The sequence below is a fragment of the Pan troglodytes genome, chromosome 6 (assembly GCF_028858775.2).
Source record: "Pan troglodytes isolate AG18354 chromosome 6, NHGRI_mPanTro3-v2.0_pri, whole genome shotgun sequence".
NCBI lineage: Eukaryota > Metazoa > Chordata > Mammalia > Primates > Hominidae > Pan > Pan troglodytes.
The window spans coordinates 112073298-112098884 of NC_072404.2; the positions used below are offsets into that span (position 1 = coordinate 112073298).

The 25587-nt window shown below is 54.7% G+C and overlaps 3 protein-coding genes across 5 annotated transcripts in view; all 3 read right to left on the reverse strand.

The window, feature by feature from the left end:
* Positions 1 to 25587, reverse strand: part of LOC742087 (ras GTPase-activating protein 4) — a 101220-nt gene that overhangs the window by 40182 nt on the left and 35451 nt on the right. The window lies entirely within an intron of this gene.
* The window catches only part of LOC100610062 (DNA-directed RNA polymerase II subunit RPB11-b2), a 51787-nt gene that overhangs the window by 2155 nt on the left and 24045 nt on the right, over positions 1 to 25587 (reverse strand). Inside the window, exons 5-9 of one of the 3 annotated variants that reach the window (XR_010158917.1) lie at positions 18483 to 18644; positions 18075 to 18285; positions 16995 to 17071; positions 16586 to 16706; positions 1783 to 1945 (exon numbers count right to left, since the gene is read on the reverse strand). Coding sequence is in view for 1 of the 3 variants with exons in the window: in XM_063815493.1 (XP_063671563.1) it covers positions 21657 to 21723 (67 nt within the window). In the remaining 2 variants the exon portion in view is untranslated. Of the gene's footprint in view, positions 1 to 1782; positions 1946 to 14910; positions 15508 to 16585; positions 16707 to 16994; positions 17072 to 18074; positions 18286 to 18482; positions 18645 to 21598; positions 21724 to 25587 lie in introns of those variants that run through there. The other 2 variants (XR_010158916.1, XM_063815493.1) reach the window with 2 other exon arrangements.
* On the reverse strand, positions 14911 to 21054 carry LOC101057620 (uroplakin-3b-like protein 1). The gene is made up of 6 exons (XM_063815483.1): positions 20493 to 21054; positions 18483 to 18644; positions 18075 to 18285; positions 16995 to 17071; positions 16586 to 16706; positions 14911 to 15507 (listed from the first exon to the last, which is right to left on the reverse strand). The coding sequence occupies exons 1-6, from the start codon at positions 20602 to 20604 to the stop codon at positions 15399 to 15401; spliced, it is 792 nt and encodes a 263-aa protein (XP_063671553.1). The 5' UTR covers positions 20605 to 21054; the 3' UTR covers positions 14911 to 15398.

A 25587-nucleotide genomic window follows, 5' to 3' on the forward strand; every position in this document is an offset into this window, starting at 1 on the left:
CCCCCCTCCTAGCACAGCCCCCAGCCCTGCAGATGTCAGAAAGAAAGACCCTGCTCTGAAAGACAGACAGACAGACAGACAGAAACAGATGGAGAAACATAGTCAGAGGCAGAGAGACAGGAAATCAGAAAGAGAAAATTGAGGCTCATGCCTGTAATCCCAGCACTTTGGGAGGCCAAGGCAAGTGGATCACCTGAGGCTAGGAGTTCGAGACCAGCCTGGCCAACATATTGAAACCCCGTCTCTACTAAAAAATACAAAAAATTAGCCAGGTGTGGTGGCAGGTGCCTGTGATCCCAGTTACTCGGGAGGCTGAGGCAGGAGAATCGCTTGAACCTGGGAGGCGGAGGTTGCAGTGAGCGGAGATAGAGCCATTACACTCCAGCCTGGGCAACAAGAGCAAAACTCTGTCAAACAAACAAACAAACAAACAAAAAACACCAAGAGAGAAAATTCAGAGGCCAGGAGTGGTGGCGTGAACCTATAATCCCAGCTACTTGGGAGGCTGAAGTGTGAGAATCGCTTGAACCCGGGACATGGAGGTTGCAGTGAGCTGAGATTGCGCCACTGCATTCCAGCCTTGGTGACAGAGTGAGACTCCGTCTCCAAAAGGAAAAAAAGAGAAAATTCAGAGACAGAGAGGGCTGCTCTGAACACCCAGACTGAAGTAGGGGTGAGGGTGGGGGGAATGTTGCCCCCAGTTTTCCCAGGGACCCCTTGTGGGAGGTGGGGTGGGAAGAGGTTGCAGGTCCCCTCTGGGCATCTCAGGGGTGTCTGAGAATAGTCTCCAGCAGAGGCGAAGGTGGACAGAGGCAGGCATAGGGCTGGTGACAGGTGTCACCTTAGGACGTGCCCTGAGTCCATGGGTATCCCAAAAGTGAGCAGGGCATGGCTGCCAGGAGGGCTTCAGCCCTGCAGTAAAGAGAGGGTTTCTGTGTGGTCTTAGACTCTGATGCTCTCCTTTCCCTTTTTTCTTTCTTTTAAAATTTTTGTTTGTTTGTTTGTTTTTTGACACAGAGTCTCGCTCTGTTCCCCAGGCTGTAGTGCAGCGGCGTGGTCTTGGCTCATTGCCTCCTCTGCCTCCCAGGTTCAAGCAATTCTCCTGCCTCAGCCTCCCAAGTAGCTGGGATCACAGGCACCTGCCACCATACCCAGCTAATTTTTTTGTGTGTTTTTAGCAGAGACGGGGTTTCACCATGTTGGCCAGGCTGGTCTCCAACTACTGACCTCAAGTGATCCTCGGCCTCCCAAGGTGCTGGGATTACAGGTGTGAGCCACCGTGCCCGGCCAAAATTGTTGTTGTTGTTGTTGTTTTTCTTTTTGGAGGGCTGGGCATGATGGCTCATGCCTGTAACCCCAGCTACTCCGGAGGCTGAGGCACAAGAATCACTTGACCCTGGGAGGTGGAGGTTGCAGTGAGCTGAGATGACAGAGTGCCTGAGTGACAGAGTAAGACTCTGTCTCAAAAAAAAATAATTAAAAAAAAAGAAAAGAAAAAGAAAAAAACTTCTAAATTTTTTGTAGAGATGATGTCTCACTGTGTTGCCCAGGTTGGTCTCCAACTCCTGGACTTGAGCCATCCTCCCACCTTGGCCTCCCAAAGTGCTGGGATTAGAGCTGTGAGCCACTGCATCCCACCTGTACCCTTTCCTCTGAGGCCTCCTGGAGCTGCAGTCCCTTAATCCCCTCAGCCCCAGCTCCTGTGGGTGAATACTGCTGCCCCCCTCAAAGTGAGAAACTGACACGTAGCAAGGCAAGTGAAGCCCCAGGAGTGGGTGTTACCTGCCAGCCCAAAGCTGGGAGTCCAGAGTCTTGGGTCCAGATCTCTGCTATAGACTCTGGGAGCAACCAAGGACACACTGCTCCCACTGAGACTGGAGATGGCCCCAGGGGGCTTCCTGGAAGAGGCGGCACCTGAGCTGGGCTTGAAGGAGAAGAGCTGGGGCTGGGAGAAAGAACAGGAGGAAGGGCTGGGAAGTGGGGGAAAGAGTCCAGGTGCAGCTCTGAGGGCACTCCCCAAGCAGAGACGGCCCCGGGCTGGGGGAGACAACGTGATTCCAAGGGGACTCTCGCCTCCAGAACCCTGTGCAGGACCTGGCCAGGCCTCTTCTGACTCCACAAGGAGAAAAATGTGTGTGCAAGCGAGGGGACTTGGGATGGGGCCAGTGCAGCTGCGGCTGGAACGTAAACCTATCGTGGCTTCTGGCGCCATGGCCACCCCCAGCCGGGGAAAGGGCCCTGGCTCGGCTGATGAGAACCAGGAGCCAGGATGGAGCCACAGTGGGGGCATGGGAGGGTGAGGGTGATGGCTCTTGTTTTTCAGCTTGACCCTTGCCCATCCACTACTCCCCCATCCACTACTCCCACAGATCCTGGGCACTGTGGGTAACTGGAACCCTGGCCTCTAGATGCCCCCAGCCCTTGGATCACTGGTGTCCCCCCACCACTTAGCCGCCCCCAGTAGGCCCCCCACCATCCCCCTGCATCTCTGCCTTGGCTCTGCCTGGGATCTTCTGCATGGCTGTTCCCCCATCCCTCCAGTGCCTGACGCCACCCAGTGTCTTGCTAACCCACAATTCTCCGGACTACTCCATGGATGCTTGCTGGATAGACGTGGACATTTTCCATACAGAGAACTGCACAAATATTTTATTTTTTTGAGATAGGGTCTCGCTCTGTTGTCCAGGCTGGAGTGAAGTGGTGTGATCATAGCTCACTGCAGCCTCAATCTCCTGGGCCCAAGCAATCTTTCCACCTCGGCCTCCTAAGTAGCTGGGACTACAGGTGCATGCCAGCATGCTCAGATAATTTAAAAAAAATTTTTTTTTTAGAGTCGGGGGCTCACTATGTTGCTCAGGCTGGTCTCGAACTCCTGGCTTCTAGCAATCTGCCCACCTCAGCCTCTCAAAGTGCTAGGATTCCAGGTGTAAGCCACCACATTCAGCTAAAGTGCACAAATCTTATGTGGACAGCTCGAGGAAGTCTTACACAGGCCTACGACTGCATGACCATCTCCCAGATCAAGAACTAGAACATTCCCAGCCCCAGGTGGCTTCCTTGTGTCCCATACCAGTCATCACCACCTCCAGGAATAACTTCTATCCCAATTTATTGCCATGGATTACTCCCACCTGCTTTTTTGAGATAGGGTCTCACTCTGTTGCCCAGACTGGAGTGCAGTGGCACAATCACAGCTCACTGCAGCCTCCAACTTCTGGGCTCAAGTGATCCTCCTGCCTCAGCCTCCTGAGAAGCTGGGATGACAGGCCTGCACCACCACGCCCGGCTAATTTTTTATTTTTTTTAAGATGGGGTCTTGCTATGTTGCCCAAGCTGGTCTCAAACTCCTGGGCTCAAGCGATTCACCCCCCACAACTGGCCTCCCAAAGTGCTGGGATTACAGGCATGAGCCACTGTGCCCACCCGGCCCTCCTGCCTGCTTTTGCTCTTTATATAAATGGAATCCTACAGTGTATATTTGCTTGTGCCTGGCTTCTTTGCCAATGTTACATGCAGGGGAGTCACCCATGTTGCTGAATAGCATTCTATAGTGTGGGCGGAGGCCTCACAACCTGCCTCTTCACTAGCCTGTGGATGAACGTCTGTTGTTTCCTGTTTGGGTCTGTTATGAAGAAGGCTGATCTGAATGTTCTTGCACGTCTTTTTTTTTTTTTTTGAGACGGAGTCTCACTCTGTGGCCCAGGCTGGAGTGCAATGGCGCAGTCTTGGCTCAATGCAGCCTTCACCTCCCGGGTTCAAGCGATTCTCCTGCCTCAGCCTCCTGAGTAGCTGGGACTACAGGCACCCACCACCAGGCCTGGCTAATTTTTGTATTTTTAGTAGAGACAGGGTTTTGCCATGTTGGCCAGGCTGGTCTCAAACTCCTGACCTCAAGTGATCCGCTCCCCTTGGCCTCCCAAAAGACCTGTTTGGGAGGCTCAGTGCTCATTTCTCATGGGGAGATGTCTAGAAGCAGAATTGCTGGGGCCTGGGGCAGGCGTAGAACACTGGATTCTAAACAGGCTGGTTCTTACTGTGCCTCTCCGAGCATTTCACACGCGTTCCCACCACCTTCCCAGGGGACCTACCACGTGTCTCCTTCACCTCCCTTTATTCTCCCAGTAGCAGAAACTTCAGATCCATCAGCCTCTGTTTTGCAGAGCAGAGCAGCCCTCCTGACCTTGCTCCTGTCCTGGTGGGCCCAGGGCACACCCGTCACAGCTAAAGGGCCCACTGGGTTGGCCAACAAGGAGAGAGCCCTTTCCTGCAGGCTGAGAGCCTCTCTCTGTCTCTCTCTCTCTTTTTTTTTGAGATGGAGTCTCGCTCTGTCACCCAGGCTGGAATGCAGTGATGCAATCTTGGCTCACTTCAGCCTCTGCCTCTGGGGTTCAAGTGATTCTCCTGCCTCAGCCTCCCAAGTAGCTGGGTTTACAGGTGCGTGCCACCATGCCCGGCTAATTTTTGTATGTATGTATTTATTTATTTATTTATTATTTTTAGTAGAGATGGAGTTTCACCTTATTGGCCAGGCTGGTCTCGAACTCCTGACCTCAACTGATCCACCCACCTCGGCCTCCCAAAGTGCTGGGATTCCAGGCATGAACCATCACGCCCAGGCCCTGAGAGTTTCTCTCATGGCACTTTGGGACTGTCTGTTTGCAGTCCACCCCTCTGTGGGCTGGCCACCCCTTTACCCCCAGGATAGAGACTGTGGTCAAGCTATTCCTGCACCCAGTGCCCAGCACACAGCTTGATGTGGACAACAGGGAACCGGTGGCTCACAGAAAGGTGGGGTGGGAGAGAACAGCTTAGAGGCAAATGTCTCCTACTTTGAGGACTAAGTCCAGAGATGTAGCTTCAAGGTCCAGTTTCTCTGCTTGGGCCTGGGGAAAGCTTTTCACTTTTTGGGATCTTAGTACGAGCCTGGTGTCCCTCCAGGGTCCAGGTGGGCCCTTCCATTCACCCCAGCCTTAGACCCAAGGCAGATGAGTTGAGTACAACCAAGAACCATTGGCCACACCCTTCCCAGGCCCTGAGAGGTCACTTCCTGCACAGCCCAGGCTGGAACCGGCCCATGGTGGGAAGAGAAGGGGTCTCCCACTGGAGATAAGGCCTCCAGTCAATGTCTCTGACATTCATGGAGATCCCTCCGGGGCTCGGTGGCTGGTCAGAGGGGTCGAGGCAGGGCCCTGGGCAGCGGGTGGACAGGCTCCGTGATCAGAGGGACCGTCACCCAGCCCGCCCTTGGCCGTCAGCCCAGACCCAGGTTCCTCTCTTCCCAGAAGTTCATCCCCCTAAATGGACTTACGTGCTTAGCTCTCATTAACCTTCTGAACCTTCCAGAAAGGGAGTGGAAATGTCCTGCCTCATCTCCTGCTGAGGAAGCCTGGGTAGGAGTGGAGGAAGATAAAGGGACCCCCCCAAGGGCTGCTGCTGGGGCCAGAGATGTGGGGGTCCCAAGCAAGGGTGTTGTCCTGAGCAGAGTCTCTGCACCAGCTCGGTCACCAAGGAGGCTCTGCAAGTTCAGCCAGCAGAGGTGGGAGAGCTGAACACCCCTGCCTCTCTCTCAGGGATCCTTGACTCCCTCTGTACCAGCCCAGCAGTCCCCCGCCAGCCGCCCCTCACTTCCCTCCTCCAGCAATTCTTTTTATTGTTTTTTTGAGACGGAGTCTTGCTCTGTCGTACAATGGTGCGATCTCAGCTCACTGCAACCTCCGCCTCCCGAGTTCAAGCAATTCCCCTGCCTCAGGCTCCCGAATAGCTGGGATTACAGGCACTCACCACCACGCCCAGTTAATTTTTGTATATTTAGTAGAGACAAGGGTTTCGCCATGTTGGCCAGGCTGGTCTCGAACTCCGGACCTCAAGTGATCCACCCACCTCAGCTTCCCAAAGTGCTGAGATTACAGGTGTGAGCCACTGTACCCGGCCCAAGGGCCCATCTTAACACTGCTACTGTGCATGAGGCTTGTGCTGGGCAGAGGCTCCCTGGGCTGGGCTGAAGTGACCTGGGTAGCTGGCATGGGTGGTCTGAGTCTCCAGGTCTGTGTTCTCATTTCTCATCTGTCTCCCTCCGTCCCTTCACCCCAGCAGAGACAGATTACAGCCTGCACCATGGGTGGCCAGGAGATAATCTTTCTTTTAATTTTGTATTTTATTTATTTTTTGAGACACAGTCTCACTTTGTCACCCAGGCTGGAGTGCAGTGGCGCAATCTCAGCTCAGTGCAACCTCCAACACCTGGGTTCAAGCGATTCTCCTGTCTCAACCTCTTGAGTAGCTAGGATTACAGGCGTGTGCCACCATGCCCAGCTAATTTTTGTATTCAAGATATTCCTTTGTATTCGATATACTTTTTTTTTTTTTTTTTTTTGAGATGACGTCTTGCTCTGTCACCCAGGCTGGAGTGCAGTGGCGCTATCTCAGCTCAGTGCAACCTCTGCCTCCCAGGTTCAAGAGATTCTACTGCCTCAGCCTCCTGAGTAGCTCGGATTACAGGTGTAAACTACCACGGCCAGCTAATTTTTGTATTCGAGATATTCTTTTTGTTGTTGTTGTTGTTGAGACAGAGTCTCACTCTGTTGCCCAGGCTGGAGTGCAGTGGCACAATCTTGGCTCATTGCAATCTCCACCTCTCTGGTTCAAGAGATTCTCCTGCCTCAGCCTCCCAAGTAGATGGGATTACAGGCGCCCACCACCACGCCCGGCTAATTTTTGTATTTTTAGTAGAGACAGAGTTTCACCAAGTTGGCCAGGCTGGTCTCGAACTCCTGACCTCAGGTGATCTACCCGCCTCGGCCTCCCAAAGCGCTGGCATTACAGGTGTGAGACACCGCACCTGGTCGATATTTGAGATATTCTTGAATTCCGTGTGATTTGGAGGTTGACAAACCACTCGAGGTAGAAGAGACAGAAGTGGTGGAAGCATTTGAAGCTGAGCTTGGAGGACCAGAGGACTAGGGCTCCAGGAGAAGGGGTGGGAGGTGGGGGAAGGGTGGCAGGGAGCAGCTGGTGTGAGCCCTCATGCACCATCCTGGAGACCCAGGAGCCTTGGGCCTGACAGCACAGCTCAAACCCGTCCAGCAAGCAGGGGTTCCAGCTCCTGCAACACTGAATCCCCCAAATCCCTACAAGTCCCCAGGGGCATCTGGGGACAGTCTGCATTTCAGCCAGGACCTCACCTATGGGTCCTGGGAGCAAGGGGAAGCCATCCCCTTTGCCTGGAGTGTCCTGCTTGGGAAGGGCCCCCACAGCAGGGTGGCTGGGACCCCAGAGAGACCCCTCTCTCGAACCATAGCCCTTGCCTTTTTGTGACCCTGCAATGGAAATATCCCCCAGGAAGGTTACTTTGATGAGGTCAGACCGGGTAGCCCCCGCCCACTCGCTGCCCCAGACTCTTGGACAAGCTGATTCCCTCCCCGAGGCTTCACAGCCCCCCACTGCCCAAGTCTTCAGACCCCTCAGGTAAACCCTTATTTCCAAGAGCGCCCCGGCTCCCATGTCCAAGAGGGGGTGCAGAAACACACTGTGTGGGTGAGTGGAGGGCTGCCTGGTTTCCAACAGTGGTCCCCTTGGGGCACCTGTGCTCCTGCTGCAGTGGACGGCTGGGTGTCTGGAGGAAGGGCTGGGGTGTGGAGACAGCGGTGGGGCACAGCCAGCAGGGGTGGGGGTTCCAGGCTGACTCCCTCTGCATCTGCCGAGGGATGGGCTGCGAATGGTTTCTGTCCCCTGATATCCACTTGTTCTTTTTCCTTTCTTTTCTCCCTCTCCTCCCCTCCCCCCCTTTCCTTCCCTTCCCTCCTTCCTTCCTTCCTCTTTCTCTCTCCTTCCTTCCCCTCTCCTTCCTTCCTTCCCCTCTCCTTCCTTCCCCTCTCCTTCCTTCCCCTCTCCTTCCTTCCCCTCTCCTTCCTTCCCCTCTCTCCTTCCTTCCTTCCCCTCCTTCCTTCCCCTCTCCTTCCTTCCTTCCCCTCCTTCCTTCCCCTCTCCCTCCTTCCTTCCCCTCTCCTTCCTTCCTTCCCCTCTCCTTCCTTCCCCTCTCTCCTTCCTTCCTTCCCCTCTCCTTCCTTCCCCTCTCCTTCCTTCCCCTCTCTCCTTCCTTCCTTCCCCTCCTTCCTTCCCCTCTCCTTCCTTCCTTCCCCTCTCCTTCCTTCCTTCCCCTCTCCTTCCTTCCTTCCCCTCTCCTTCCTTTCTTCCCCTCTCCTTCCTTCCTCTTTCCTCTTTCTTTCCTTTTCTTTCTTTCTTTCATCTTTCTCTCTCTCCCTCTCCCTCTCCTCTCTCTTTCTCTCTTTATTTCTTTCTGACAAGGTCTCAGGGTCTTGCTCTGTGCCCGGGCTGGAGTGCAGTGATGCAATCATAGCTCACTGCAGCCTCGACCTCCTGGGCTCAAGCGATCCTCACACCTCGGCCTCCTGAGTAGCTGGGACCACAGATGCACACTACCATGCCCAGCTAATTTTTAAAACTTTTTTAGAGATGGGGGTCTCCGTATATTGCCCAGGCTGGTCTTGAACTTCTGGGCTCAAGCGATCCTCCCACCTAGGCCTCCCAAAGCGCTGGGATTACAGATGGGACCCATTGCACCCAGCCCCTGTTCTTTCCCTGCTCTTATTTCTGCTGCTTTTTGCCCTTTTCCCCACTGAGTCCAGCCGTGGAACTGACGCCAGCTCTCTGATTTTATCTTGTGTTTATTGGGAAATGGTGGTGCCCATCTCTGGGCCAGTCCAGACAGCTTCCCCCTAGGAAGTGAGCCGAGTTCCCACGGCGTGTCAGAGTTAAAAACAAGGACAAGAGACAGCGTGAGAGACATAAGAGAGGGGGCACAGAGAAAGACAGAAAAGCAGAGAGAGGGACACACAGGTCCCCTGCTTCCTCTTCTGTTTGTTCATTAATCAGGCTGATGTCAGGTGGCACGAGGGGCACTGGACATCATTTCATGGCTCAAGATCATTGTCCCTAAGTCTGTTTTCCCAGGCTGTCCCCTTAAGAGCTGGGCTGCCGCGGCCACACCCTGCAGTCCATGTCACCCTCCAGCCATTGCTCCCCTGTGGGTGTGCCCGGCAGAGCCTCCAGCTCTGTGCCTGCCCCCTGGAATGCCCCTAAAGCCCTCCCAGCCCCTTACCCAGCCTTCAAGGCCACACCTGTACCCCTCCTTCATGCAGCCCCCAGATGGGATCAGGAGGCAGGGTGTGCCTCTCTGTCCCTTAGGGGCTCCCTGGTCATCTCTGTGCATGTCTAGATGCCACTGAGATGGACTGGCCTTGATGGCCGGGACTCTATGTCTTAGCATCCAGCATGGCTAGCTGAAGTCAGTGGCTGCAGAGTGTGGGAATGAGTGAGTGAGTGAGTGAGTGAATGAATGAATGAATGGGGGAGAACTGAGTGACCTGAGGGAGGCCCAGACCTAGACAGGAGCTTCTGGTGCCTCTTGTCCCTCCTTTTTTTTTTTTTTTAAGATGGAGTCTGGCTCTATTGCCCAGGCTGGAGTGCCGTGGCACAATCTCAGCTCACTGCAACTTCTGCCTCTCGGGTTCCAGTGATCCTCCTGCCTCAGCCTCCTAAATAGCTGGAACTACAGGCGTGCACCACCACACCCGGCTAATTTTTGTATTTTTAGTAGAGACAGGGTTTTGCCATGTTGACCAGGCTGGTCTTGAACTCCTGACCTCGTGATCCACCTGCCTCGGCCTCCCAAAGTGCTGGGATTACAGGCGTGAGCCACCACACCTAGACCCCTCTTGTCCATTCTTTTCATGGATGAGGAGGCTGAGGCCCAAGCCGGTCAGGGGGGTGCCAGGACTGGGGCTCCGACATTTTCTCTCCCAGGGGATTCTCAGGATCCCTCTCTGGGAACATGATCAGTGGCTTTAAGGGGCCAGGGGCTTTCCCTCCAGCCAGCCCTGGACTCACAGGCCCCAGAGAACCTGGAGAAGCCAGCCTCGCATGGCTGGGATTTTCATCAGGAGAATCCCACTGGCCATGTACTGGGCTTTCTCCCAGTCCCTGAGATTGGGCTCTGGGCTCAGCACTGAGCAGGACCCAAGGAAGTGGCTTAAGTCTTTGTGGCCAGGCGGTGTCTGCTGTAGAAAGCAGTGTGGCATGTGGCCGGGTGGTACTGTGGTCAGGGAGAGAGGTTGCCTGGGGCTGTCCAGGCTTCAGCCTGGGAAAGGGAGCACCCCGGGAACCAAGACAAGGTGCAGGGCTGGAGGCAGCTTTGGGCTCGGCTGCCGGGGAAGCATATTGGCAGGAGGGGCCTCCTGGATGTCTGGTCGGAGATGGCCAGGGGGTCAAGGACATATGAGAGGCAGCTGAGGGTTGCCGGGCGAGCTGCCTCACGCCTGTAATCCCAGCACTTTGGGAGGCTGAGGCGGGAGGATCACCTGAGGTCGGGAGTTCGAGACCAGCCTGGCCAACATGGTGAAACCCCGTCTCTACCAAAATACAAAAATCAGCCGGGCATGGTGGCGGGTGCCTGTAATCCCAGCTATTCAGGAGGGTGAGGCACGAGAATCGCTTGAACCCAGGAGGTGGAGGTTGCAATGAGTCAAGATCGCGCCACTGCACTCCAGCCTGGGTGACAGAGCCAGACTCTGTCTCAAAAACAAAAAAAAAGAAAAAAGAGAGGCAGCTGAGGGGAGGGACAAGGGTCATTAGTCCACATGGGAGCTGGCTGAGGCTGGTGCCCAGGGATAGGGGAGCTGAGTGGGTGCAGGCCCAGGAAGTGAGCAATTGCCAGTGACACCGGGTGGAGGGACAGGTGGAGGAGGAGTTGTGAGCTCAGCTGCATAGGACATTACTCCAAATGGGGCTGAGGAGCAAGGGGGACCCCCACACTCCCCACCTCCCAATGCTGAGGCATGTGGGTAGGGGGCTACCCAGGAGGGCTTCAGGGAAAAAGTGTTCTGAAGGAAGGGGCAGGAGGGTGGTGAAGGGGACATTTGGGGGCCACCCCTTCTCCAGCTGGCAAAATTGTCCTGTCCCCGCTGGGTGCGGTGGCTCATGCCTGTAATCCCAGCACCTGGGGAGGCTGAAGCGGGAGGATCACTTGAGGTCAGGAGTTTGAGACCAGCTTGGGCCACACGGTGAAACCCGCACCCCACCCCCCACCCCGCCCAATCTCTACTAAAAATACAAAAATTAGCTGGGCATGGTGGTGCACTCCTGTAATCCCAGCTACTCGGGAGGCTGAGAGATGAGAATCACTTGAACCCAGGAGGCGGAGATTGCAGTGAGCCGAGATCGTGCCATTGTACTCCAGCCTGGGCGACAGAGCAAGACTCCATCTCAAAAAAAAAAAAAAAAAAAAAAAAAATTTGCCCTGTCCCCTGAGACTCAAGAGGTCAGCCCCTGCAGAGTCCCTTCTGCACACCCCCAGCCCCACCCCAGCCTTAGCAGCCCTCTGTCTGGGCAGGACTTTGTGGCCCTCTCTCCAGTCTGGAGACCAGAAGGCCAGGAAGGGAGGCCAGGCATGGTGGCTTATGCTTGTAATTTCAGCACTTTGGGAGGCCAAGGTGGGAGCATCTCTTGAGCTCAGGAGCTCCAAACTAGCCTGGGCAACATGGCGAGACCCCATCTCTACAAAAAATAAAAAAATTAGCTGGGTGGTGGCACATACCTATAATCCCAGCTACTTGGGAGGCTGAGGTGGGAAGATTGCTTGAACCCAGGGGTTCAAGGCTGCAGTGAGCTATGATCGTGCCAGTGCACTCAAGCCTGGGTGACAGAGACCCTGCCTCTACAAAAAAAAAAAAAAAAAAAAAAAAAAAAAAAAAAAAAAAGAAAGTTAGCTAGGTGCCTGTAGTGCCTGTAATCCCAGCACTTTGGGAGGCCAAGGTGGGAGGATCGCCTGAGCCCAGGAGTTCAGTGCTACAGTGAGCTATGAAGACGCCACCATACCCCAGCCTGGGCAACAGAGTGAGACCCCATCTCTAAAAAAGGAAAAAAAAGAAAGAAAGAAAGAAAAGAAAGAACAGGAAGGATCTAATTCCACTGGATCAGCATGAAAGCGGCGTGTGCCTCTGTATGTCCATTTCGCTTTCTCTGTCCTGCTCTGACCCAGCAGATTGGCCTCCAGGGACTGCACCACTGAGACCCCACACTCTCTTGCTTCTCGTGAGGTGTGGCCAGTGGAGGCACTGGCATGAGATCAGGGGGCGGGAAGACAGAGCCCAGTTCCCTCTGGTGGCTTCATCCTTTCACCTACAGCCTCTGCTCCTGCGGGGCCCCTCACCCATGGCTACTGCCTGCTGATCCGGGAAACATCACTCCCTCCCTCCCATCAGCAATCAGATCCAGGAGTGCTTAGGGCCCCATTACAGCCAAGTCCCAGGTCACCCTCTCTGGTCCATTCCCCTAATGCTGCCCACACCTTTGTAAACGCTCTCAATTGCCCTGTGAGACAGCGTACCATCTGTTTCCTGCCAGGGCCCAACGCATACAGGGTGTGGGCAAGGGTTTGTGAAATGCAGGGTCTTAGAGTTCACCCAGTTCACCTTCCCTTTTAAAAATGTTTCATTTTAGAGACAGGGTCTTGCTTTGTCACAGAGGCTGGTGTCCAGGGGTGCCATCATAGCTCACTGCAGCCTCCAACTCCTGGGCTCAAGCAATCCTCCCACCTCAGCCTCCATAGTAGCTGGGACTGCAGGCTCACACTACCATGTCTGGCTAATTTTTCTTTTGTTTTGTTTTGAGACAGTCTTGTTCTCTGTCACCCAGGCTGGAGTGCAGTGGCATGATCTGGGCTCACTGAAACCTCCTTCACCTGGGTTCAAGTGATTCTCCTGCCTCAGCCTCCACAGTAGCAGGGATTACAGGCATGCACCACCATGGCTGGCTAATTTTTGTATTTTGTGTAGAGATGGGGTTTCACCATGTTGGCCAGGTTGGTCTCAAACTCCTGACCTCAGGTGATCCTCCTGCTTCTGCCTCCCAAAATGCTGGGATTCCAAGTGTGAGCCACCACGCCTGGCCTTAACCACCATGCCCGGCCTTAATTTTTGTATTTATGTTTTGTAGAGATGGGGTGTTCCTATGTTGCCCAGGCTGGACTTGAACTGTTGGTCTCAAGCAATCCTCTCACCTCGGCCTCCCAAAGCACTAGGATTAGACGTGTGAGCCATCTGCACCTGGCCTAACCATTGCTTTTTATGTAAGGGGAAACTGAGGCCCAGAGAGTGTGAGTGATCTGTCTTGGGTCACTCAGCCCCAGGGTTGGGGCTCATAGCTGTTCTGAAAAGGTTCTGGAGAGGCCAGGGCTTATCTCACAGAGGTTGGCAGCCTGTCTGCCCCATCCCCTGCCTGCCTCTCCCAGCCTGGTAGCTTCAAGATCATTTGAGCATTTCCTCCACAGCAGGAGCTGGATGCATCTGCTCCACCTAATAACCCCATTAGGGCCATTTGCGCCTCTCAGGGGCAGGCGCCTGGGAACCCAGCCAGCGCCCTCCTCCCTGACCTCTTGCCCCAGAGGGCGGGGCCCCTCCACATGGCACAGGGTGTCTTCCGGTCTCCTCTCCATCCCTCACCCTCCCCTACCTGCCCATCAGCAACACATTGCTCCTCCTGCCTGGCACCCTTCCAAGGTCCACCTGGCCCAAGTGTCCTGCTCCTTCGTCAAAGCCACCCCTCCCCAAGATGCTGCCTCTGAAGCTCAAACAGTCCATCTCCCTGACAGTTGTGTCCTCTCCTTCTCTCGTATGTGGTAGTATCACTGTCCTCCCCCTAAAGCAGTGGGCACCTTGAGGGCAGAACCTTGCCGCGGGCATCTCTGGCCCCTGGGGTCCGAGCACTGAGTGGGAATCCTGATGATAAGTGTTGCATGAGCTGGGCACAGTGGCTCACGCCTGTAATCCCAGCAGGAGGATCACTTGAGACCAGGAGTTCGAGACCAGCCTGGGCAACATAGTGAGACCCCGTCTCTAAAGAAATTTTAAAAATTACCCAGACATGGTGCCATGTACCTATAGTCCAAGCTACTCAGGAGGCTGAGGCGGGAGGATCGCTTGCACCCAGGAGTTTGAGGCTGCAATGAGCTATGATCACACCACTGTTCTTTCCAGCCTGGGCAACAGAGTGAGATTCCATGTCTACAAAAAAATTAAAAATTAGCCGGACGTGGTGTCATGTGCCTGTAGTCCCAGCTACTCTCAGGAGGCTGAGGTGGGAGGATCACTGGAGCCCAGGAATTAGAGACTGCAGTGAGCTATGATGGTGCCACTGCACTCCAGCCTGGGCTATAAGGTGAAACTCCATTTCAAAAAAAAAAAAAAAGAAACTGCGCCTTTTGCCTTTTGTGTACTCTAGGAAAGGATTGGAGGAAGTGGAGGCAGAGGGCTTGAAGTCCTCCAGCCAACAGGGGGCAGGCTGGGGAGAGGGGCCACAGGGAGGATGCTTGGGTGGAAAGATAGCAAGTGCCAGCCATGCTGCCCCGTGGCCTTTGGTTACCAGGAGGCTGTCTGGGCAGGACAAGAGGAGCACCTATCTCAGGTCCACAGTCCGCCAACAAGCCCAGCTAATTTTTTGTCATTTTTGTAGAGATAGGGTTTCACCATGTTGCCCAGGCTGGTCTCGAACTCCTGGGCTCAAGTGATCCTCCTGCCTCAGCCTCCCAAAGTGCTGGGATTACAGGCCTGAGCCACCGCAACCGGCTTTGGGTCCACAGTCTTCACAGTTCCCAAGGCATGTTCACCTTGGTTTAGCCTTACTGTGGCCTTGTGGGTGCAGGGTTACCATCCTCATTTTACAGACAGGGACAGTAAGGCTGGCAGAGAGGCCTGTCCTGCCCCAGGTGACAATTTCTCTAGGATCCTGAGCCTTGCCCTGGTCCTACACGCCCTTGGGGACCTCCTCAGGAGGAGGAGCCAGGGGCAGTGGTGCAGAAAGACTACCCAGGTGTATGATGTCACGGGCAGGCAGGGAGGTGTTGGGGGCATTTATTTCTGATAGAGACTGGCACAAGCTTTGGGCTAAGGACACCCGCCCCCACCCTCATCTAGAAACAATCTCTCTCGCCAGACTTGATGGCTCACGCCTGTAATCCCAGCATTTTGGGAGGCCGAGTCGGGCGGATCACAAGGTCAAGAGATGGAGGCCATCCTGGCCAACATGGTGAAACCCCATCTCTACTAAAAATACAAAAATGAGCTGGGCATGGTGGCGTGTGCCTGTAGTCCCAGCTACTCAGGAGGCTGAAGCAGGAAAATCGCTTGAACCCGTGAGGCAGAGGTTGCAGTGAGCCAAGATCGCGCCAGCCTGGCAACAGAGTGAGACTCCGTCTCAAAAAAAAATAGTAAAGAAAAGAAACAATCTCTCTCAGGGTCCAGAAGCTTCAGGGCGTGTCCCAGCCCAGGCTCTGCAGCCTGGGCCAGGGAGGAGGTGGAGGGACACGTGGGCCCCTCTGGAACCCCTCAGGAAGCCCCCTCGGCAGGAGTGCTGAACGCGAGGTGCGTGGTGTATCTTCTCACACTCCCTGCCTCCTCTGGGCCTGATAGGGAAGTGCTCCTGCAGCTGTTGAAGCTTGGGAGGGGAGGAGAGAGGGAGAGATGATGGATGCTGAAGAAAGGCTCTGGCCGAGATCCCACAGCCATTGGCTAGCATGCTCTGACCCATCGCATAGGGGAAACTGAGACTCCACTGGCCGGGCAGAATTAACCAAAGGGACTGAGGCGATTCCTTCAAACCTCACAAATCTAGCTCATTGCTTCTGCTCCCCATCACTCTCCCCCTCCACCCTCCACACCTCAGGACCCCGCTCAAACATTATCTGCCTGTCTTCCCTGATCAAAACCCACTCCTGGCTCCCATAGGCTGCAGGATACAGCCCAGTTCCTCAGCTAGGCCCCTGGGGCCCCTGGCCTGGCCTGGCTGCATGCACCCCTCCTGCCCCTCCTGCCCCCACACCTCCCCACCCCCTTTTTAGTCACTCCCTCTCCCCCTCCTCCCCAAATCCCACCAGGGCTAGGTCTCCCCTTTTCTCTAGGAAGCCTTGTGGACACTCTCTGTGCCCCAGGCTCAGGCACCTGAGCTCTGTATGAAACCCTGACACCCCCCTTTTTTTTTTTAAATGGAGTTTCACTCTGTCACCCAGGTTGGAGTGCAGTGATGCAATCTCAGCTCACTGCAACCTCCACCTCCCAGGTTCAAGCCATTCTCCTTCCTCAGCCTCCTGAGTAGCTGGGATTACAAGCACGTGCCACCACACCCGGCTAATTTTTTGTATTTTTAGTAGAGCTGGGGTTTCACTATGTTGGCCAGGCCGGTCTTGAACTCCTGACCTCAGGTGATCTGCGGGCCTCAGCCTCCCAAAGTGCTGGGATTACAGGCGTGAGCCACCGCACCCGGCCTGTATGGCGTCTTGAGGCAATGCTCAGAGCTTGGTGTGAAAGCAATTTACCTCCTCCTTGGGCGCCTCCCCGACTAGGGTGTCCGCAGGCGGCACCCACTTGCAATCCCAGATGCTGCCACCAGGGGGTGCACAGTGCCCGCTTGGAAGGTGGGCAGGGGCGGGCGGGGAGGAACTAGAGAAGGAGGGGTTAATGCCCAAGGGCCCCGCCCCTCCCAAGAGGCATGGGCGGTCTCAGCCCGGTCCACTCACCAGGTGTATATGAGCACAGCCAGGAGGACCGTGAGGAGGACGGCCAGGAGGATAGACAGGATGGCGATGATGACCACGGTGCCCGGGCTCTGGGGGCCGGGGACAGCCCGAAGTGCCTGGGCTGAGGGCAGTGATGGGGGCCGCACAGGCGGGCAGGAAAAGAAATTTTACCTGACCGGAAGGGGCCCTTGGGCAGAATCCAGACCAATCACCGCCCTGCCTCCCCTACCACCACCCAGGCCTGGGGGAAGGGGGTGGCTGGGGGAGGGGCGCCTGCAGCTTGCAAGATGGTTGGCTGCCTCTGACTGAGTGGTGAGCTGACCTGTTCCCCCAGCCCATCCTCAGTCCTCAGGACCCCCAGGCCCCAGCCCCCTGCCCCTACTGTTTGACCAGAGCCTCTGGCCCCTACCTTGCTGCAGGCGAGTGTCGCTGGACCACTTTGTTTCAGCCACGGGTCCTTCGTCATTCATCACCAGGAACTTCACCCTGAATGGGAGACCCAGCATTGGCCATGGGGGTCCCCCAGAGTCCTGAAACCATCAGACTTGGTGCCTGCAAGTCTGTCCCCTGGAGTCCCAGGCCCTGGCGAGAGCAGCCCGGGGAGGGGGCCGGAGGCTGGGGCAAAAGAGCCCAACAGAATGGGTTCAAATCTAGGTGTGACATTTCCAGTGGTGTGACGTCCCTCCCCCTCTCTGGGCTTCTGTTTCCTCATTTGGGAAAGGTAGGGGGCGAGTATTAGATCTCTCAGAACTGAACATGCGTGAATCAAGCATTTAGTGAGGGGAGACCCTGTCTGGATGGAGAGACGCCACCTGAGTGGTCCACACGGCCTGTGGAGACTGGGGCTTGAGGTGGGGAACCTTCTGCTCAAGAAAAGCAGGATAGGCCAGGCATGGTGGCTCACATCTGTAATTCCAGCACTTTGGGAGGCCAAGGTGGGCAGATCACTTGAAGCCAGGAGTTAAGACCCGCCTGGCCAACATGGTGAAACCTCATCTCTACTAAAATTACAAAAATTAGCCAGGCATTGTGGCAGGTACCTGGCCAACATGGCGAAACCCTGTCTCTACTAAAAATACAAAAATTAGTTGGGTGTGGTGTCAGATGCCTGTAATTCCAGCTACTCGTTAGGCTGAGGCTGGAGAATCGCTTGAACCCGGGAGGCACAGGTTGCAGTGAGCCGAGATCACACCACTGTACTCCAGCCTGGGTCACAGAGCAAGACTCCATCTCAAAAAAAAAAAAAAAAAAAAAAAAAAAAAAACGAAGAAGAAGAAGAAAAGGAAAAAAAAAAAAAGAAAAGAAGGATAATTCATGTAATTCATGAAGGCCTCCCCAGCCCCTGCCTGCTGCTTCCTCTTCCCTTTGGCCAAGCAGGAGCAGGGGACCCAGGCATCCTGCTGGGGCCCTGGTGAGCCTTGTAGGAGCTGCCCCAGGCTCCGGCTTGGGTGCATGCGGGCAGGAGCCAGGGCCCGGCAGAGCTGCTCACCTGTAGGGGCCAGGTCCTGGTAGGGGATGGTTGCAGCCAATTTTTGTTGGTTGGCAGTGGGTATCATTGCCGACGCGGAGGACATGGAGCTGGCCTCTGGCTTGGTACAGCGCCCGGTTGGCCCTCAGTGTGAGATAGTAGCCCCTCTGGGAGAAGTTGGCAGGAGCAGGGATGTCCTGGTTTGTCCGTGGGGCCGTGAAGCTCTGGGTGGCTAAGGGTGGCACCATGGTCAGACAGGTCACACAGCAGGATCCCACCCTCACCTTACCAAGCCTGACAGCCCTCCCTGGCCCCATCCCCTGCAGCACCTGCTCCCTGCATCTCCCTGCAACACACCCGCTACTGCCCTTAGGCCCGCAGGCCCATTTCACATAGGGAAAACCGAGGCCTGGCCCCAGCAGCACCCACCGTTGCTGAGGGCCACCACCAGCCAGATGGTATCCAAGTCAGAGATGTTGTGGCTGCTGAACTGGCCTAGAGGCTGCTCCAGCGTGAAGGTGGACAGGGTGAGCCTCCCTGCCAGGGTGTCGTTTGAGAGCTGGGGCACATAGCTGATGTGCTCTGGGGCAGCTGGAAGGGGAGGGCAGAGAGGAGAGGCCAAATGGGGCAACCAAGCCCCAACAGCTCTGGTCTCCCCCCGCCCAGATCCAGACTTAACATGGGAGCCCCCAATTACGGGCACTTCCTGGGAGGTCAGGTCCGGTATGAACCAGGAAGCTTTCCTGGCAATTCTATGCCCCATGGGCATGGGTGGGAGGCCTGAGTCCAGCCCCTGGCCCCTCTCTTAGGAGCCTACTGGGGGTGGGCACTGTGGGAGGTCTAGGACAATGGTGGCATGGGAGGTCCCACCCTGGCGGTAGGCACATTTCTCCCGGGCCGGGCCATGTTGGGATGGAACTGGAATTTGGGGGCAGCTTGACCCTAGGCTGAACTCTGTTCCTGACATGCCCAGTGACCTCCAACTTAAGTCCCTCCAGCTCCACCCACATGGTCTAGGTTGTTTTGCTTGATGAGAGGATGCGTGGCTTGGCAGGGGTCGGGGGGATGGCACAGGAAGGTCCCCTTGGCTGAGACCCCAGGCTGGGACACAGACTGCCCAGAGGGTCTGGGGGCTCTGAAGCCAGAGCTTGGTTCCGAGTGAGTCTAGAACGTCCTCTTCAACCTGCCTGGTTCTCTGCCGCCTCCCAACATGGCCCCAAGGGATCTTCGCCTTCAGGACCAGGTCCCCCTCTCAGACTCCCACCTCATCTCTCTGGGGAAGGGTGGGGGACGAGGACAAGCTTCCCAGGTCTGTACCCCAAAGGGGACTCAGGATTGGCAACTTGGCCTGTGTCCAGCCTTGCTGGTTGGAGAGCTCAGACCTCCCCAACCCCAAATACTGGTCCAGGAGAAGCAGAACGATGGAGTGGGTTTCTATGCGAGTCTCCAGCAGCTGCCCCTGTTCAGTTCAGTTCAGTTCAACTTGATTCATTTACGTTGAATTCAACTCAACTCCAAAGGTTCAGGCTAGAGTCTTCCTTGGGGAAGGATTGTCACGATTCCTTTCTTAGAGCTCTCAGTCCTCTCTCTGAAGCCCAGGGCACTCTGCGCGCAGGAGGCACTTAATGTTTAGAAAGAGAAGTGGAGGCCGGGCGCTGTGGCTCACGTCTGTAATCCCAGCACTTTGGGAGACTAAGGCGGGCATATCATGAGGTCAGGAGTTCGAGACCAGACTGGCCAATATGGTGAAACCCTGTTTCTACTAAAAATACAAAAATTAGCCAGACATAGTGGTGCACGGCTGTAATCTCAGCTACTCAGGAGGCTGAGGCAGGAGAATTGCTTGAACCCGAGAGGCGGAGGTTGTGGTGAGCCGAGATCGCGCCACTGTACTCCAGCCTGGGCGACAGTGGGAGACTCTGTCTCGAAAAAAAAAAAAAAGAAAGAAAGAAAAAAAAGAAAAAGAAAGAGAAGCGGAGCAGTCAGAGATTGGGGTTGGGGGCAAAGATTGTAGGACTGTATCTCTCAGCCTGTCCAGTTTTTTTCTTTTCTTTTTGGAGACAGGGTCTTGCTGTTTGGCCCAGGCTGGAGTGCAGTGGAGCATTCATAGTTCACTGCATGGGCTCAAGCCATCCTCCCGCCTCAGTCTCCCAAGTAGCTGGGATTACAGGTGCACTCCACCACACCCAGCTAATTAAAAACAAAAATCTTAAAAAAAAAAATCTTTTTAAAAAAAGGGGTCTTGTTATGTTGCCCAGGCTGGGCTTGTCAGAGCTTCCTGGGGACACGCATTGTCCTGGACATCTGGAAACCTCTCCTCAGGGAAAGGAAGGAGGAAGGAGCCATGTGTGAGAATTTGGAAACAAAGTGAGGTCTTGGGTTTGTCCTGCAGCCTGAGATGCAGCGGGTACCCCTGTGCCAATCCCCCCCCTTACTCACCCACATCTGTCCCAGGCTGGACACGGGTCAGTAGCAGCAACAGTGACACTAGCAGCTGGGACTGTCCCGCAGAGAGCCCTATGGCCGGGCCAAGCCTCCAGCTGTTGTCCATCTGTCCGTCCGTCTGCAGTGTCTGCAGCCCCAGAGGCTCCTCTGTCTGTAGTCTGTGCTGCGCTAGGGGAAGCTGTTCCTGGCATCTCCTGCTGCCCCTCCCAGGTACCCCCTCCTCTCAAACAACTGGTTGGACAGGTTTGGGGGCAGAATCTGCCAGCCCAGTGAATCTGGCGTCGCCAGGGAGGGGTCTGAAGAGAACATACAGTTGCAAGACAAGCCTGGACTACCCCCCGCACCCACCAGGAGCGCCTGACCAGGGAGGGGCTGAGGAAGGAGGCGGGGCAGCCTCAGGATCCAGGCTGCCCCAGGGACAATCCCGCCAAGTCTACCCCGTGGATCTCCTTGTCCAAACAGTCTCCAATGTAGCGACTCTTCCTTTAGGACCTGAGGTGGGAGGATCACTCGAGCTTGGGAGGTTGAGGCTGCAGTGAGCCAAGATGGCACCACTGCACTCCAGCCTGGATGACAGAGTGGGACCCTGCCTCAAAAAAAAAAAAAAAAAACCAACCAACCTAGGAGGAGTTGGTGTCTGTTTTTGGTTCGTAGGGAGTGCCGGTCAAGCAAACTCCCTGGAGTCTCTTTTATTTATTATTATTATTATTATTTTTTTTTGAGGCAGGGTCTCACTCTGTCACCCAGGCTGGAGTGCAGTGGTGCGATCATAGCTCACTGCGGCCTTGACCTCCCAGGCTCAAGGTTCTCAGATTCTCAGGCCCCACCCTGGGGAAGGATGGAGGATGAGGACAAGCTTCCCAGGTCCACATGACAGAGGGACTCAGGATTGGCAATTTGGCCTGTGTCCAGCTTTGCTGCTCAGAGAGCTCAGATCCCCATCCTCAATTCACTCCCTTGTGTGGAAGGGAGTGACCCTCACTTTCTAGCACACACAGGGAAGAGGGCTTGGCTAAGAGCACCCAGGAGGTCAGGGCAGGACTGGGGATTAGATCACACCCAAATGCAAGCTCTGTGGCACTCCTGGTATAGCCCTGCTGTCCCCCTGTAGCCTGGCCCTGGGAGGGGGGCTCCCAGACTTCACACCCCCTCACCTCTTTATCCAGGGGACCGGCTCTCTCTTCCTCCTTCATCCCCAGCCTCTGCCAGGGCAGGGTAGTTCCTCCTCGAGACAGAAAATTACCAGATGGAAGTCCAGGCATGGTGGCTCACGCCTGTAATCCCAGCATTTTGAGAGGCCGAGGTGGGTGGATCACCTGAGGTCAGGAGTTCGAGACCAGCCTGGCCAACACGGCGAAACTCCATCTCTACTAAAAATACAAAATTAGCTGGACGTGGTGGCTTGTTCTTGTAACTCCAGCTACGCAGGAGGCTGAGGCAGGAGAACCACTTGAACCCAGGAGGCAGAGGTTGCAATGAGCCGAGATCGCACCACTGCATTCCAGCCTGGGCAACAAGAGTGAAACTCCCCCTCAAAAAAAAAAAAAAAAAAAAAAAAAAAAAAGATGAGATGGGGCTCAGGGCAGGTGGAGCGAGACCTGTGACCACCTCTCCCCTGGATCGGGGTACTAGCCCCCGTCAGCCTGACCTTCACACTCTAATTATGCCAGATGTCTTCATTCTGGGAAACCCAACAGATTATCACCTGTGGGCCCCATTTTTGGATGAAGAGGGGCCATTCCCTGAAGGGGACATACCTCAGTTCCCCCAGGGGATTCAGATGTTCACCTCAACTCACAAGAAAAACTTCTGGCCGGGTGCAGTGGTTCACACCTGTAATCCCAGCACTTTGGGTGGCCAAGGTGGGCGGATCATCTGAGGTCAGAAGTTTGAGACCAGCCTGACCAATGTGGAAAAACCCCATCTCTACTAAAGATACAAAATTAGCCAGTCGTGGTGGCACGCGCCTATTCCAGCTACTCGGGAGGTTGAGGCACAAGAATCGCTTGGACCCAGGATGGGGAGGCCATAGTGAGCCGAGATCACACCACTGCACTCCAGCCTGGGTGACAAAGTGAGACTCCATCTTAAAAAAAAAAGAACAAGAACAAAAACTAGGAAGAGTTGGTGTCTGTTTTTGGTTCGTAGAGAGTGCCTTCTAGCTGTGTCCTCATATGGTGGAAGGGTCAAGGAAGCTCTCTGGGGTCTCTTTTATTTATTATATTATTATTATTTTTTGAGACAGGTCTCACTCTGTTGCCCAGGCTGGAGTGCAGTGGTGTGATCACAGCTCACTGCAGCCTTGACCTCCCAGGATCAAGTGATCCTCCCACTTCAGCCTCCCTAGTAGCTGAGACTGCAGGTATAAGGCACCATGCCCAGCTAATTTTTTGTTTGTTTGTTTTGAGACAGAGTCTCACTCTGTCGTTCAGGCTGGAGTGCAATGGCATGATCTCGGCTCACTGCAACCTCCACCTCCTGGGTTCAAGTGATTCTCCTGCCTCAGCCTGCTGCGTAGCTGGGATTACTGGCGTGCACAACCACTCCTGGTTAATTTTTGTATTTTTGGTAGAGACGGGGTTCGCCATGTTGGCCAGGCTGGTCTTGAACCCCTGACCTCATGTGATCTGCCTGCCTCGGCCTCCCAAAGTGCTGAAATTACAGGCGTGAGCCACTGTGTCCGGCTGCCCAGCTAATTTTTTAACTTTTTGTAGAAAGAGAGTCTTACTGTGTTGCCCAGGCTGGTCTCAAATTCCTGGGCTCAAGTGATCCTCCCACCTCAGCCTCCTGAAGTTCTGGGATTCCAGGTGTGAGCCACCATGTCCAGCCTGTATAATACAATTTTTCTCTCTCTCACTCCCTTTCAAAAGGCAGTTGAAAGCAGACATCAGAATGTGGGAAGGGCTTGTTTCCCCTTTTTGAAAACACGTTCTTGCTCATCGACTCATCCTCTCCTTGGGTCCCCAGAGATGGGCAGGGCAGGTATTATGACTAATCTCATTATACGGATGAGAAGAAACCTGGGGCCCGGCAGGGAAAGAAACTTCCTGCAGTCCCAGGGCAGGTCAGCGGCAGGGCTGGGACCCAACCCCAGGTCTCCTGTACCCAGGCAGGACTCCCTCTTTGCCTTTTTTAAAAAATTTAATTAATTAATTTGAGATGGAGTCTCGGTCTGTCACGCAGGCTGGAGTGCAGTGGCACAATCTCGGCTCACTGCAGCTTCCGCCTCTGGGGTTCCAGTGATTCTCCTGTCTCAACCTCCCAGGTAGCTGAGATTACGGGCACACGCCACCACGCCTGGCCAACTTTTGTATTTTTAGTAAAGACAGGGTTTCACCATGTTGGCCAGGCTGGTCTCAAACTCCTGACTTCAGGTGATCCACCTGCCTCGGCCTCCCAAAGTGCTGGGATTACAGGTGTGAGCCACTGCACCCAGCCTGTCACCATTTTTTTTTTTTTTTTGAGACTGAGTCTCCCTTTGTCACCCAGGCTGCCATGCAGTGGTGCCATCATAGCTCACTGCAATCTGTCTCCTGGGCTCAAACAATGATCCCGCCTCAGCCTCCTGAATAGCAGAGACTACAGGTGTGCACCACCATGCCTGGCTCATTTTTAAATTTTTTGTAGAGATGTGGTCTCACTATGTTGCCCAGGCTGGTCTCGAACTCCTGGGCTCAAGTGATCCTCCCACCTTGGCTTCCCAAAATGCTGGGATTACAGGTGTGAGCCACTGCACCCGCCCTTGAATGGATTTTAAAAACCCACCTAGGCTGGGCATGGTGGTGCATGTTTGTAGTTCCAGTCCTTTGAGAGGCTGAGGCCGGAGGATCATATGAGGCCAGGAGTTTAAGGTTGCAGTGAACCATGATCATACCACTGCACTCCAGCCTGGGCGACGGAGTGAGACCCTGTCTCTAAACTAATAATAATAATAATTTTTGAAAGTGTTAAAATCCACCTAGAATTTATTTTTGGTGTGATGTGTGATTCAAATTATTTTTTTCTCAAGTTAGCCCGTTATTCAAACACTAAAATATTGAAAAATGCATCCTAAGCCGGGTGCAGTGGCTCACACCAGCACTTTGGGAGGCCAATGCAGGCGGATCACCTGAGGTTGGGAGTTCAAGACCAGCCTGACCAACATGGAGAATAATAATAAGCCGAGATCGCGCCATTGTACTCCAGCCTGGGCAGCGAGAATGAAACTCCATCTCAAAAAGAAAGAGAGAGAGAGAGAGAGAGAGAGAGAGAGAGAGAAAGGAAGGGAGGAAAGAAAAAGAAAGAGAGAAAGAAAGAAAGAAAAAGAAAGATGTATCCTTTCCCTATTTGAACTGAAATGCCTTTATTTTATTTTTTATTTTTTTTGAGACGGAGTCAGGCTGGAGTGCAGTGGTGCAATTTCGGCTCGTTGCAGGCTCCGCCTCCCGGGTTCAAGTGATTCTCCTGCCTCAGCCTCCCAAGTAGCTGGGGATTACAGGCGCACACCACCAATCAACATAATTTTTGTTTTTTTAGTAGAGATGAGTTTTCACCATGTTGGGCAGGCTGGTCTCAAAGTCCTGACCTCATATGATCTGCCCACCTCGGCCTCCCAAGGTGCTGGGGTGACAGGCATGAGCCACCGCGCCTGGCCTGAAATGCCGTTTTTATCATACGCTGCAGACTAATGCATCCTCAGTGTCACCTCCCAGCTTGATGTGGGACAAGCCACCAAGGGTGTCCTCACCATGGCCCCGCTCAGGCCACCAGTTGGCTATGTTTGCCCCTGCCACCCCAGGCACACAGGAGTTCAGGAGTCCTCTCTGGCCTTGCCTTTATCCTGGGGCAGCTGCAGGTGACAACCTCTGGAAGAGTGGTAAGAGGAGCCAGGACACAGGCCAGTCTGAGGGACACGCTCATCCTACAGTCCTGGAGAGGGGCCTGCATGTTTCTGCACCTGGAGGGCCGGGCCAGGGTGGGGAAGACTGGGGATGGGGGGAGGCTGGACCCTGCAGGTTCTTGGACCTGTGGTCAACCGGGAAGCCAAGTCCCTGATCTGCAGTGAGGCTGCGGCTGCCAGCCCCTTGAATAGGCACAGTAAGCACCTCCC

What these genes read in the sequence shown, in the direction of transcription:
- LOC101057620 (XM_063815483.1), bottom strand. Translation starts at nt 20,604, where the DNA reads ATGGACAACAGCTGGAGGCTTGGCCCGGCCATAGGGCTCTCTGCGGGA. An exon ending in CCAGCCTGGGACAGATGTGG is followed by an intron (nt 18,645 to 20,492) that starts GTGAGTAAGGGG and finishes CTCCCCTTCCAG; the next exon opens with CTGCCCCAGAGCACATCAGC. An exon ending in CGACACTCGCCTGCAGCAAG is followed by an intron (nt 16,707 to 16,994) that starts GTAGGGGCCAGA and finishes CACTGCCCTCAG; the next exon opens with CCCAGGCACTTCGGGCTGTC.